This window comes from Gavia stellata, chromosome 8 (genome assembly GCF_030936135.1).
Source record: "Gavia stellata isolate bGavSte3 chromosome 8, bGavSte3.hap2, whole genome shotgun sequence".
Lineage (NCBI taxonomy): Eukaryota > Metazoa > Chordata > Aves > Gaviiformes > Gaviidae > Gavia > Gavia stellata.
In genome coordinates this window covers 7,949,923-7,964,942 of record NC_082601.1, presented here as the reverse complement: position 1 = coordinate 7,964,942, position 15,020 = coordinate 7,949,923, and the positions used below count along the sequence as shown (strand labels likewise).

General features: G+C 40.1%; 1 protein-coding gene across 1 annotated transcript; it reads right to left on the bottom strand.

Moving 5' to 3' along the window:
• Positions 1–475: 475 nt before the first annotated feature.
• On the bottom strand, positions 476–14,939 carry MCM6 (minichromosome maintenance complex component 6). The gene is made up of 17 exons (XM_059820329.1): positions 14,830–14,939; positions 13,375–13,521; positions 12,689–12,799; positions 11,942–12,191; positions 11,072–11,237; positions 10,840–10,985; positions 9,797–9,947; positions 8,985–9,126; positions 7,855–7,996; positions 7,604–7,711; positions 6,848–7,003; positions 5,646–5,774; positions 4,397–4,558; positions 3,131–3,266; positions 2,690–2,857; positions 1,634–1,773; positions 476–1,001 (listed from the first exon to the last, which is right to left on the bottom strand). The coding sequence occupies exons 1-17, from the start codon at positions 14,937–14,939 to the stop codon at positions 888–890; spliced, it is 2,478 nt and encodes an 825-aa protein (XP_059676312.1). The 3' UTR covers positions 476–887.
• Positions 14,940–15,020: the final 81 nt, after the last annotated feature.

The following is a 15,020-nucleotide window of genomic DNA, read 5'->3' as shown; positions in this document are numbered from 1 at the left end:
TAATAATCCCATAGCCTACAGCAAATAATTGAGAACAACTGAAATTTAACTAAAATTTTCTTACAAAAAATCTACAAAGAAGTTTATAAATATAGTCTTAAAAATCCCTCACAGATGATGGCAGTTTTCAATTCACTTACAAGTCAAGACATTCATCAAGATGGGGGTTTCTGACCTCCTGACTTAAAAGCTTTGCTTCGGGCTTGGCTATTTTCAATTTTCTATTTTACGTATGCAACAGGAGCATACACATCTTTAGTCCATCTAAAAAGAAAGAGAAGCAATCAGAGTTTCTCATTATTCATTACTGGAAGATAAAAAAACTTCTTAAAAACCAGCATCTGTCATCCAGGAAATTTAATCTTTCTTAAGACATTAAACATTTAGATCACTGTTTTTTCAGCCTCAAAGCATAGGCAGAGAAAATAGCAATCCCACACACAAGGGACAACAAATCCACCCCCAGACATCTCCAGACATTTAATGATCTTTTATTTATGTTAATAAGAAAAACAGTAAAAACCTGTAGCATAAAAAGTCTACTAAATACAATAGAAGAACAATGCTAAATTCCTCACATTTAAAACAGAAGCATCTACATAGCTTGATGCTGAACAAAGCTATTGAATGATTCTCCTCTGCATCTGGATGATGGCATTGAAACACAGAATTAGCAACAAAACTAATATATGTGTGTCATTTCTTTAAAAACTTCCTAGGTACGCTCAGTGTAAATGAGCAATCATATATTACTAACCGCCCATTGGCACATTCCACAGTAAAGCATTCATAGGAATTTAAGATGTTAGCTATATAGCAACCCTTGCAAGAAAAGAATGCATTTTCCAGCATGTAACTAGTCAGCTCTAGAATCCAGTTCCCAGCCTTTAGTCTTCCAGCAGATAGTTTGGGTTGACAACAAGGTATGGATCTTCATCAAAAGTCTCCTCTTCTCTGGATCCTCTCAGTCCTGACTGGGACAGTTCTATCAGAATGTGGTCCTGCAACAGACAAAAATTTGTATTCAAACAAGAACAGAATGGTTTGTCTGTGCTTTTTGAAAGGCATCTCCTTTTTATACTGGTAGCACCTCTTATTGATGAATTATTTAACCCTTTTAGTCGTGAACTCCCTCTTTAACAGGTTCCTAATCTTAACAATTACATTCAGTGGAAATCTCTTATATGTTGTATGCTTTCTGGGAACACTTTAATCTAGTGGTTTTGTACCTTTAAAAGTGAGAAGTATTTTATATTTTCATATTTTTTCCTCCAAACTGCCCTAGTGCCCCTGTGACTTAAAGCTATCCATTGAATAAAGTGTTGTTTGTTATTGCTGTATCCTAATGTGTAACTAACACCATAAAAATACAGAAAAATATCACTTACACTTCTACAGGGACACAATATGGTGCTTTGAACTTTTAGTTATACGCATCTTGAATTTATTTCAGTATTTTCTCTATAATTATTTTTAACAGGTATTAAACAAAGAAGGCATTTATACTGCATCAGCCAGTAAGACGGAAGCATAAAACGGATTTCTCAAATTAGGAATGTATTCTATTATAAACGAATCATTGAACTATAGAAGTTAAAACCCTTTTTCACTATCCATGCATCGCTATACATACATAATGCGTAAGTCGGTGAATAACTCTCTCTATGATCTTCTTTTTATTTATTAGTTCTTCTTCAGATTCTATTTCAGATTCAATTTCCTTTAGATACCAATTAATAAGTTCACTCTTCTTTAATGATGAATCATCCTCTTCTGCAAAGAAAATAATTCGCATAAACATGGCAGCAGTAAGATACCGTTCAAATCATAAAAGGGTTAATATATTAACATTTACAATGCTGAAGAGCGAAACATGCTTTTTGAGACGTTTAAGAAACATCCGACTTTCTCCTGTTTCTTAAATTACCATGTTTTGTACCAGAGGCTGTTGTATCATGGTTTAATTGGAGATATTTAGATTGAGACTTGAAGCTTTCAGTTCTATGCATCCAAGAGGCTTTCTTACAAATTAAACGAGCAGCCTAGCAATCACATCAGCCTTCAGCTTCAAGAAAAAGCAGTCGTAAGGACTCGTTCAACTTCCTCTAAGTAAGGGCAAAAGAAAATCACTGTCACACAAAACCAAAGAGGTGATCCTTCTACATGTACTCGGCATTTTGAACACATATTGTAGTCTCCACACCCTTCCAAAAACTTCGTAGCATTGGTATATGCTATGAGACAACTGCTGCATTTCATTACAGTAGTAGCCTCATTGCAACTGAAATATTTCATCTCCCCAAGAAATGATGCAGCCATTTGGCACATACTGGTTAAGTATATACTTTAGGCTGTGGTTGCTGGCATACATTAAAGCTCTTGCTACAGTTTTCATTGCTGCTGACTCTTCTAGCTAGGTTAAACCAGCATATGCTACAAATCCTTTTCTGGATCTGCTGTTGACATGCTCCTCGACTGACTGGGTTTTTCACAAATGACTAAGATACTAGAAAGTCCAAGAAGTCATATTTCTATCATCAGATGTAGTATAGCCACATGTGTGCAGGTTCACACCTGACCTATTAAGTTTGGTGTCTTGGCAGGAGTGAAAATCCCAAGTGCAACAGCATGAGATGTAGTAACAGTTGCTCTCTGAACTCAGGGTCTTTTTAATAAAAAAAATTCTTACCTTCCTCTGCTTTCCTGAGGTGCAGCACCAGGAGATTAGAAATTCGTCGATACTCAGAGAAACCCAGTCTAAGAGAAGCTTTGGGTGCGGCATCCTTGTTCATGTCCTCAGAATGGCCATTGATCCCATTCACAAGACCATTGACCCCAGCTGGAGCTTCTGCCTCACCTGTTTGGACACATGCCCCAGGTTTAAATCTGTAACATCTTTTAACTGCTTAATACTCTGAGCCACTGAAAAGCGTTGCACTGAGCAACCAGGTGAGTGGACCCACAAGGAGGCTGAAGAAGTAAGAGAGTTAAGAACAGGACTCAAGATTCCTAGACCTTATTAGATGAGCAATAGGTGAGAAACTGAAGAGAAGCATATACTCAAAGCAAGGTAAGGTGTGAAGGCTGGAAGTACTTTCCCCTTTGAAAAAATTTTCTACAAGTAATTTACCATTGACTCCATCTTGGTCCTCTTGATCCTCCATTTGCTGTTCATCATCTTGGTCTAAATTGATGTCAGGAGTCTCAACTCTAATGATGGACTTATTTAAAAGCCTGAAAGCTTCCTTTACATGTTTTGGGTGAACCTGGGGAAGATTTGAAAAAACATGTATTAAATAAGCATGGTGGCTCTTCTAGTGTTAAAAGCTTTTTTTCCCCAATAGTTCCAGAAAATCATCACTGACTCTGACAAAGGGTCTTTCTACCCATCTCACCTGATTAATCCTAAGCAGTAAAGACTCTGCAAGTCAAATTATATCCCATTACAAGTAGTCTGAGTTCACACAAGGTTATGGAGGGAATATGCAGCCTGATGAATCTTTCAGGCTTTAGCGACCATCTGGAGTCAATAAAATTTTTACTTAAGCCGAGAACATTTTGAAGAAAGATCAGTGGAGCAAGAAACATGAAAGAAATGGGTTTGAACAGAAACAACATGAAAAAACCAAAAAGATGTAATTAATGAGACTCTCCTCTAGAACTGAAAAGCAAAAACTGGAAAAATCATCTCTACCTGAGCCGTAAGGTAAAAGCTATCTGTTTGTTTGTAAGCTCAATTTAATTAAAAAGAACCCAATGGGTCTCCTTCTTACACAATCAGTGAGCAAGTTTCTATCACTGCATGCGTCACATAACCCCTAATCAACATTTCAAAAGGCCTGCTGAGTTTTAAAGCAGGGACTAGATGGATAGTAGCCATACTACAGTTAATAGCCATAACACAATATACATTTCAACATTGGGTGATGAGCTCAGATCACAAATCCAGGTACTCTCAGGGAGGTTCAGATACTTCAATGAACTTTGGCTTTTTAGATTGCAGATGGAAGAGAGCTGTGAGAGATTACAAACTATGCAAGATTAGGAGAGACACTATCAACAGCCCTGGCTGATACTAACAGATGATTGTTCTTCCTATTTGTCATGATTTGACAGGTAACAGGCTGAGAGTGCTGATAAAACTGTAATGCAAAAACATGCATGTTCTCAGTTTGGACCAGCTGATCTCAGTTTTACAAGACATACCTTAAAAACAGTATTTCTGACATACAAATTCAGACCAAGTATGACCACATCACAAGTGAAAACGTGATCCAAGCTCTCCTCCTCAGCCACAGGATTTAAATATGTACAATACCATAGCCAAATAGCAAAGCCAGAACTCCCACAACATTTATATAAACATTTATACAGACTTTCATCAAAAACCTGATACCTCATCACAGCAGTGCATACGGGCCATAGCTTCAGACAGCCGAATCATGCTTTCCAACTGTCGCACTGTGATTCTCCAGGACGACTTTGTCACTCCAGAGCCATCACGCTGCCGTAGTCGTTTATACTGCTCCACTATAAAGTCCTCAGACTCCTTAGATATCTTTGTGACATAAGGCAGTATGACAGTTTGCCATGTTAAAAGTATTAAAGTTTATTCTTCTTGCATTAGATTGGCAGTTCCCAGACTTTTCTGTACTAGCTACTGCTTTTCTCTGAAATATTCTGTGCTATACACATACTATACATAAATATGACAATCATATTATGTTAAAATTATATTGTAATAATGATTACAGTAAAAATTATATTACAATAAGTACATTGATGCATTAATTATTTTATAGCAGATTTTTGATAATTTCTATTTTTCTGTTCCACCGACTTGCTTCCAGGCATAATTCATGTCTGTCTCCACTAGATTGTTCTGAACACCTACTAGATAATTATTTACTTATCATTCTGCATGCAAACACAGACACAAGCATACACTGAATATACTAACACTGCCTACAGCTTTGTGTACATACTTTTTAGCCTGAGTCTACCTGCACATACACAGATCCAGCTGGAAAACAAACTCCCCACCACATGGAAATGAAATGGGAGTTTTCAGAACTCTGTAAGGGAGGGTGTTCTCTCCTTCCATTTGAGAATAACTAAGTTAGAAGAACTTCTGAAAAATCTAACACACAGACCATCCAAGCTGCTATTTGGATAGACCACAAAAATTTGTACTTAGAGCAGTTTCTCATGTTCTGTATTTTACCACAAAGAAAGCAGAGAAATATCGAGGAACAATACCCTTTTAAAATAACGACAAACAGTTTAAGCAATAAGTCAATAAAATACAAAAATATCTGCAGCAGCTGTGTTGAATAACCCATGCCCTTAAGGTATGAGAAAGCTATGAAACGACCCCTCAATCGTTCTAGACAGAGGTTAAGAACTGCCACCAATGCAGTTAAGACCTCTGATTGTAACAGGCTGGTTGGGTGTCTGGAGTTCAAAAAAAAAAGAGTACATGGCTCCAAAATATGCTATGTTTCTAGATAATAACTGAGCTTATGGCTTCTTTCTTGAGAGAACACTGCTAAGTGTCTGCATTTGCTGGAAAAAAGCATGCTACAGAGTGACTGTTCCTTTGGACCTCCTCATACAGAACAACTTACACAGGAAAGTAAAATTACCTTTGGTTTAAACTGTCTTGCAAACAGCAGATACCTTCTGATATCATCTAATGAATAGACACGATCAACAGATTCTTCTACTCTGGAATGCAGATCCACTATGCGTCTGGCAATGGCGTAATCTGTAACCTGGGATATTATTGCTCTGTCAGATCACTTTCACAACATCAGCCAAGTATCAAAACAAGAGCTATATTCTTCCTTCCCACCGCCCTCCCTCATTTGCACTCCTCATGGCAGAGCTAGTCTTTCTAGGAGCCAGACTCTCTGCCAGAAGATCCAGGAGAATGCCCGGGAGGTTTTTAATACAAGGAAACATAGCAGAGAAAGGAGAAAAGGCAGTTTTAGGATTTATAGCCTCTTGGAACTCTCCTGGGTTACAAGTTAGCCATAGAACAGGCAGAAACCAGCACTTTGCAGCGTGGGAACTGCTTTCTTCCTTTTCAGCCTACTCTGTCTCTTTCATCAGTCCCTTCTCAATTAGATAATCCCTCTGAGCAAAACAGTGGAGAGAATAGCGCTGAACCAACATTAATCTCTGCACCTCATGCGTTCCCAAGGCAAATGCCACATAGACAGGTGGTAGCAGTCTTAGCCTTAGTGACCAGCGATTTGTAAAAATGACTAATGGCGTTAAGTTTGCAGGTCAAATCACAAGATGAAAAGGCAGTATCCTTGTATTCAGCAGAGCATGTTCAAATTTGTGCTGCCAGCTTTTAACTTCACAGACAGAGAAGAAAAGCAGAAGCAAGACACTCTCATGAGATCAGGTTCACCAAAAATTGCAGAGGGTCACCAAGATGGTCAGAGGGCAGGAGCACATGATGTATGAGGAGAGGCTGAAAGAGCTGGGTCTGTTCAGCTTGAAAAGAAAGCAACTGCCTCATCAGCAAATATAAATGTGATGGAGCCAGACTGTTCTTAGAAGTACAGATTGACAAGAGGCAGCCGACACAAGCTGAACTGTGAGAAATTCTGATTAGATATAGAAGTTGTCATTTTCTAAACACATGAGAGTTGTCAAACATTGCAGTAGGGGCCTAAAGAGGCTGCAGAATCTCCCATCCTCGGAGATACTCAAAATTCACCAGGTCAAGGTCTCGGCAACGTGATCTCAGTGATCTGCTTTGAGTGTGAGGTTAGACTACAGACCTCCAGAGGTCTTTTCTGACATAAAATGTTTAACAATGCCTTAAAATTACCTCATTACATTCATCCACAAGGATGAAGAAGAGATCAAAGCGAGACATGATGGGAGCTGACAGGTTTATATTCTGTTTCAGTGACTTAGACCTGTCATAGCGCCCGCCAACTGGGTTTGCTGCAGCCAAAATGGAGGTCCTGGCATTCAGGGTAGCCTGACAATGACAAAAAAAAAAAAAAAATTAAAAAAGAAAGAAGAACGATATCTGTGACCACTTGCTAAACCAACTCATTGCAATTTGAATGGATTAGCATAACATCTTTTAGATGGAGTTTCAATGGAAAGATTACAACAATCATTCCTCAAAAAAGCCCAAACTCTTCTAACCAGCTCTTTCTAACCAGGTCTCTGCCTGATGAATCAATATTTTAACATTGTCACACTCTTGCCAACAATACTGGCAAAAGCCCTTAGAACTGCTTTTCACAACACCCTGTTCTTAACAGTGCAAATACACACTTTACTTCTACAAACACACACCAATCTATATCCTTTTTTGGAGTTACTTCAAGGTTAGGATTTTCCCACTTTCTGTTTCCTGTTCACTACTATCTCCTTTTTCCATTCAGTAACATTTCTGATCTTTATTGGGTATCTGGCACAAAAACTTTGCAGGCAAGTGATCTCTGTCCTGCCACAGTGAGGCAGCTGCAGAGCTGACAGGAAAATCTGACAGATGATGCTAGATCAGTACACGTAACAAACAGTCAGGTGATGGTACAGACTACACAACCGAAGGAATAGCACAAGCTACCTTTACTCCCGCTTTAGTAATCGATATAGTCTGCTGCTCCATTGCTTCATGAATGGCTACTTGATCCCGCATGTCCATTTTGTCAAATTCATCAATGCAACAAACCCCCTGCAGCAGAAGAATAAAAAATAGTAAGTCACCCAAATTCAATCACTTTTGGAAAAAAAGCATCATTAAGACAATTTGGGGCTCTTTGTCATTAATCAAAACCATTCCAGGGATGCAGGAACGTCTCTAGTTCCTGGACTCACGTTATCCGCCAGCATCAGTGCTCCAGCTTCAATGACAAATTCATGAGACTCTTCATCTTTTACAACAGCTGCTGTTAAACCAGCAGCACTGGAGGCTTTTCCACTGGTGTATACAGCACGAGGACTGAACTCATCCACATGCCTACGGAGAGAAGTAACAGTGAGGAACAAACTTAAAAAAAGTCACATTAAAACCTTCAGAAACAAGATAACTGTAATGCAGTGCTGCTTTCAACCTTTCAGGCTGGGACTTGTTACTTCCTTCAGGAAGCAATTAGTATTTAGGTAGGCCCTCCCACCTCTAATGAGCAAGCCTTGGAAACTAATCCTTATCTAACTGCAGTCTATCCCAGGTCTGCTCTTTATCTGTGGTTACACCAGCAGAAAAAATAATCCAGACCTCCTCCCACAAGTTTTCTGCTGACTTCACAAGCTAACACAGCTCCTTACGGGTCAGGTAAATGTCAGCACAAAGCAACAAACGGCTTCATAGCAGGAAGCAGTAAGAGTGACCACAGGCAGCCTGAGGCAGCTTTTGTGGTGCCTCCACATTTCTGAGCTGCAGTGTATGCTGCAAGGACCTTAGCTTCATGGAGAATGATGCAGAGTGAATGAACAGCATGATAAAATAAAACCCTATTAAACAGAATTTCCAATAAAAAAGTATAGTAATATAAGATGTAGCACAAAACATAATTATTTCATAATTTGTTTTCAGGGCTAATAGTTATCTATTTGTCCGAAGTGTTGGAACCTACCAATTTAGGCTAAGCTAAAAATAGGAGAAAAAAAATCATTATTTCATCTATCTCTGATACTTTAAGACATGCAATAAATTTTGTATTTTAAATATTCTATGTCTTCTGAAAATATTTGGGAATTCATACTTTCATGACTAAATAAAGAACAAAAAGAAGTCTTAATTCATTCTTTGTTATTACCTCAGGGCCTTGCTGAGTTTACTTCAGCCCTGTTCAAATACTTCAACCACATCCAAACAATTCCTGGAGAATATTCTTAAATATTTTACTTCCCTTTCCTCTGTTTAACATAGAAAAGGCACAGGACACATTTATAGCTCTAGTCACACTGGACAATATTTAAATGCTGAGTTTTAATGAGATGCTTACTTTAGAAATTGACTCTTGGCTGTACTTGGATCACCAACAACACAAACATTGATGTCCCCACGCAGTGAAGTGCCTTCTGAAGTGGTCTTAGGAACTCCTCCAAAAAGCATCAGCAGGACCCCACGTTTCACTTCATCATTACCTGCCCCAGAAAAGACACTCAACTAAAAATCCAAAGAAAACATCACATTTTTCCTATTTTAAAAAAACTTCAGCCCACTAGAATTTTAAAGCATTTGGGCACATCCACTCTGAATTTACCTATTTGCTAAACATCCTCTAAAACTGCATTTTTGTGCTTGATACAGTTTCAGGAAAGAATGACTCAGAAAGCGGCTGAATTCCTTTATGCTGCAGTGGCTCAGAATATGGACCAAATTCAGCTGATCAAACTTCTCAGACGTAATCAACATAAGTCCTCAAACGAGCTCTGAGCCAGAATCAACTGCAAACACATGCACACACATGCATGCACAACAGCATACAAATATTCATAGCCCTTAAATCTTTTGAAGGAAGCCTGTATAAAATAAAGCTTATATCCAACTCTCAGCTGTAAGGTTTAGTAGTAGATCACTCAATAGCAAACCCAGCCATTTTGACTAGTCTTGCAGGCCTTAATGATTAAACACAGCAAGTATGCAGGAAATAGATTCTCCTTTCCTAGCGTAACCAGTGCTAGAGGGGAGAATTTGTGGTAGTTGGCATAGGGCTTTCAAGCTTTCCCAAAATGGCACTGCACAGACAGCATAAAGAATTAATATTTTCACAGCTGAAATCTTCCCTCTCTGAGGCAACAACGGGACCCTTACCATGGATAGTGGGGAAGAGGCTGGTGCACAGATTATGGTAAAGGTTTTTATCTTGGCTCATTTCAAAAACCTTTTCCCACTCTTTCACAGACATTTGGTTTTTAATGCTTTCTGCAGTCTGTTCTTCATCTCGAAGCTCTTTTCCACCAAACTAAACAAGGGAAATTAAAAAAATTAAAAGTAATAACCCTGACAAATGTGATCACGCGAGTACCGCAGACAGGAGGTTATATAAACTTGCTCTGTAAGCTGAGTAGAAGGAACCCATTCAGAAAAGCTAACCTTAGGCTAAGAAAGCTCATCACCTTATACCTTAAAAAAATAAATACAGACAATTCCCTAGGGGGCAAAATCAATGGAGTCTAACTTCAGTTAGTGAGAAAAACCCAGAGAGACGCTTATCCAGAGATTAAGAAAAGAGAAAAACAGTGCAACTTACTTTGGCTAAAATTTGCCTTTGTAAGTATTCTTCATTAACTGGAATTTACAAGGCCTTTTATTACTCTGGAATGAGGCAGGAAACTGCTACACCCAGAAAATAACACTATTTTTATCATAGGTGATGGTGAAGCTGCTAGCAGAATTATAGGTGAAAATATCATACCATGCTAAAACCCAGCCATTAGTCAGTATTACTTATTATGTTGTAGTAACATCCCAAGATGTTATATGATAAACCAGAGGGAACAAGAAGGATCGCTGTTTTCCCTGTGACAAAATGAAGCAATAGGATTTCCTGGAGCAAAAGAAAATGCTTGAGAAATGGATGAAAGCTGAATGGAAATAAATGGACCATTTAGCTCTTTAGAATAAATTGATAACGTTGGCAAATAGCCACATCTCTGAAAACTGCTATGAACAATAAAGACATGAAAAAAACCTTGCTATATAAATCCAGTCAGAATATAAGATAGTCAAATGCACAGGAAGGTGGTACACATACATATTTAAAGCTTTACCTACTCGCGGTACCTAATTTGAGGTAAAACCATGCAGAGCAGAAATCATCAATACCTTTAAATCTAGTTTCTATCCAAACTCACCCGTGGATTTGTTGGTGCAACGTAGCAAGCTAGGAAGACTAGCTTATATGACAGCTCTCTGACTCCAAGGGCACGAAGTCCTCGGATGCCTTCGGTTTCATAGCCCTCTGTCCCGCTCACCCGGGAGCCAGTTTCTGCGCGCACCCCTGCCATTAGAGTGGGAGTCAGAACAGCAGTTCCCAGAACAAGCGGGAAGGACATCTCATAGAGGTCATGAGTGGTAGCAGCAAACCTGGTGTTGAGAGCTGGGACACATCAGGCACGACAATCAGTGACCCTGTGAAGTCACATTTGTCACCTGCCTGAGCAGACTCCACTGCTTCTGCACGCAAGATGACTTCCACACTCCGAGGAATGCTACCACGCGGCAGCTCGGCCTGCGTCTCCTGAATGCGAACCTGGGAAGAGAGGGAATATTAAGCACTAAGTGGATGTCACCAAATCTGAAACTGCTTCAGAAGCTAAGCTGCTAATAAACATACCAAGTATCATTTGATTGCTGCCATCCATGTCAGTCATGAAACTCCTCTTACAATAAGACAAACAACCAAAAGTCCCTCCACTAATCAGTATTAAGGAGTCTTGGAGAAACATAAGAGAATACACAGTGGCCACAACGACAACTCTGAGGGCTAGGAAAAGCAACCTGAAGGGTCCAGTTAACGTAACTGACACAAAATACTATTGCAGGATGTGAAGTGCTGGGGATCTGGCAGAGTAAAACAATCTGGAAGAGCAAAACACTGCAGATACTAGAAGACACCTCTTCTCATACTGGTATAAACCAACTACACATGATGTACCTGCAACACAAGACTAACAATGGCTCGAATGTGTGGGTTTTCAGTGGCTTACTTAGACAATAAACGTCATGCAACAAAACTGCTTTGATATTATTCATAATTTGCCATGCTTAAACATAAGCCTTTCGTAGACAGAAAGAAACTATTTGCAGAAATTCCAGTGCCTTTTCTTGAGGTCTTTTCTTGATGTTAACAGAACCCAAATTAACTGTCTTCAGCGTGTAGCAGTACAAACAACACCTTTCAACTACCACAGGAACATCACCGTTTGTCGTCGTCCCCCAACCTCACCACTGTACCTTTTGGAAATCAACAAATCTTGATTTGTTTGTGTCCAGCAGGAATCTCCTTCTATTGGCACAGACTGGGTTTCTGCAGATGTTTGGCTGCGTGTATTTAAATTGCTGTTCCACATCTTTAATCACTGTCTGGCAGTCAAGGCACAGGAAGGTTCCACTTACAAGCTCAGGATGGACTGGGTGGGTACGTACCACCTGTCCACTGATACGCATCAGTGAGCCAATTTTTGCTGATGTCAGTTCTCGAATTCTGTTTAAAAGAGAAATTCATAGGGATTAAATTCTTGAGTTGACATTTTTAGGCCCAGAGTACTACCCAAATACTAAAATGCAACATAGTTTCATTCAGTCTGTGACTAAAGAACAGTTGTAACAGACAAAAGAAACAAAGTTTCTAAAATATGTTCTCATTTTCTGATTTTACATAAACTTTTAGATTAATATCAGAGGTCAAATCAATGCAAAACTTACTTAACTGGTATTCAAAAGCAACATACTCTAAATAATTTTTTTCTAAATTAGAGAAGTTACATTTGTTTGTGGAATATGATGAATGTAAGTATCTGAGTGTGATTCACAAATGAAAAACTGTTTCAGAAAATATCCTGCACAAGATCAGGAAACTTCTTCACAATTGCATTGGTAAACTGCAGGTCATGCTGTATAACCAAAATCCTTTCAGCATGCTTTGACACTTATTTCCAGTAGTAAAAATGCAGAAGTTTCTGGAATTAATAATCATCTTACTTGTGTCTAGTAGGTAGATCTTGGAATGCAACATAGAAGTCCTTGTTTGAAGGAACATTTCCATGGTCTCTAGCAAAAGTCTTTACTGCTCGGCAGAGGTAAGGGTAAACCCTGAAATACGGAAAATAAGTTCAAATTTTATAGAAGCTATCAAAGTGCCTTCTTTGCTTTAGACTACATCAAAGGCTCGTATCATACATTTCCAGGTTCTGTTTTTTACTGGCACACTACGCAAGAACACACAAAAACTAATCTAAATATGCTGAATATGAGATTACTGCATAATAATACCATTTGCCTTATTTTCTGGACTTTTTTAAAGGACTTTTTAAAGTCTCATTTTATGACACTTTTATCTTTATATTAAGAAGTAGATACTCCAAATAAGCCACTGGCTCTATAAAATATTTTTTAGAGCAAGAAGTCCCAGAGTTTATTCTGTATTCCTGTACTGATCATCTACTTCTTTACTGGGATGAATGCAATTGCTTTAACTCATTATTTCCAGAGAAGCAAAATGAGTAATTACGAATCTGTTTAGAAATAAGTTTCGATGTAGTAAAAAAAAAAATTCTTAAGTGTAAGTATTTTCAGCATAGAGAAAGCTGGTAAGCTTCTCTCTGGTAAGACATTATGGGCCTGAAACTGCAGCATTGCCCAGCTCTCAGGTAATCTCTACACTTTACCTGTAAAATTCCTCCTGAATAGTGGTAGAGAGCTGCTGATTGAACTGCTCCAAATCCACAAAGCTTACGATCAACGTGTTCCGCTCTGGTCGAATCAGTTCTTCAGCATCACGCAAGTATTTGACCTCCCCATCGCTGTTCTGGAACCTGAGAGTGATTCAGGAAAATGTTTCAGTTATGTATGAGGCTGCAATTGAATACTTCTGAATTCAGGAAAGAAAGAGACAAAAAGGATGGCACACCTTAAGGAGTGTGCAAGAACATGACACCAGTCCCTTCCAAACGTTCTTTCCAACAATATTTCTCCTTCCACCCCCCTTGCTACATCCGTTCTATGAACACCCCAGCACAGACGCACTGAATCCGCACTTCACAGAGGATTTTGTTCACGGTTTAACAACGACTCTGCACCAGCAGAAGGGGTTTTGGTTTGTGTTCCTCATGGTGATGTTAACGGTTTCCTCGGCTGTTGCTGAGGGGGTCTCTCGAGAGACAAAATGCAGGGAGTCAGACGTATTAAGGTGTAACAACCAAGCCAGGAAAGGGATTTTCAACTTGGCAGTCACAAAACTTTGCTGAAAGGGGCCAAGTGCACCTAACAAAGTCCCACCAAAAGCTGCTTGGGAAGGGTTTTCCCAACCAAGGGGGCACGGTGCTCCCGTCCTACTGTTACAGGGCATCTTGAGAAATAAGGGTTAAAAGTAAGAAAGAAAAATGTAGAGAAGATACTTTGTAACAACTGCACCGGGTACTTAGTCATATTAGAGATAAAGACTGTCTCCACTGACTCTCTGCTGATAAAGATTGTCTTCACTGACTCTCTGCTAACTAGCAATAATGATTAGCACAAGGACGAATCGTAGAAAAATAGAAAAGACTGCCAAAATAGTGCCCTAGAGTTAACTTGTCTCATTATAATCTCATTTTAATACTAAAAAACACACCTCCTAGCTAGAGAAGCCCCAACCCTATTTAGCCCCCTACTCTCCGAGCATGCGTGGTGAATTCAAAGAGAACTGTAACTTTAAGATGAAGTAAGAAAAGTATTAACCAATAGTTAATTAAGGGGTAGCACCAGGAGGCGTAACTAACTTTGTTAACTGTTTTAAATACCTGTCATGATTTTAACCCTGTGTGCAAGCTTTGAGGAGAAATCCCCTTGCACCCGGCGCCGCAAGAAACATGCCTGCTTTATAACTCGGTGTGAGTGGGGAAGTTCGTTTCCGCGTGTCACTACGCCCCTCGCGAGGCAGACACCTCACGGCAGAGCAGCGCCTCAGCGGCGGGCCTAGACCACAGGCGAGCTTTTCTGACTGAAACACGAGGGACCGGGGCGACAGGCCCTGACGGGATCCCGCCCTCGCCAAATGGCGGCCCCCTCTCTGAGGCGCTTGCGGCCCGCCGCCTCCCGACGGCCCTGCCCGCCCGCCGCCAGGCCCGGCCCCTCTCACTCACTCCTCTAAGAAGTCCTGGAACAACTTCTGGCACTTCTCGGCCACCTCATCGCGGAGCTGCTGGTGCTGCTGCGCCGCGCCCGCGTCCCCCGCCGCCACCGCCAGGTCCATCCCGTCCGCCGCCCCAGCCCCCAACCCGGCCCCACAGCGGTTCGCGCCACAGCGCACCCCACGTGCGCCGCCGCTCCGCCG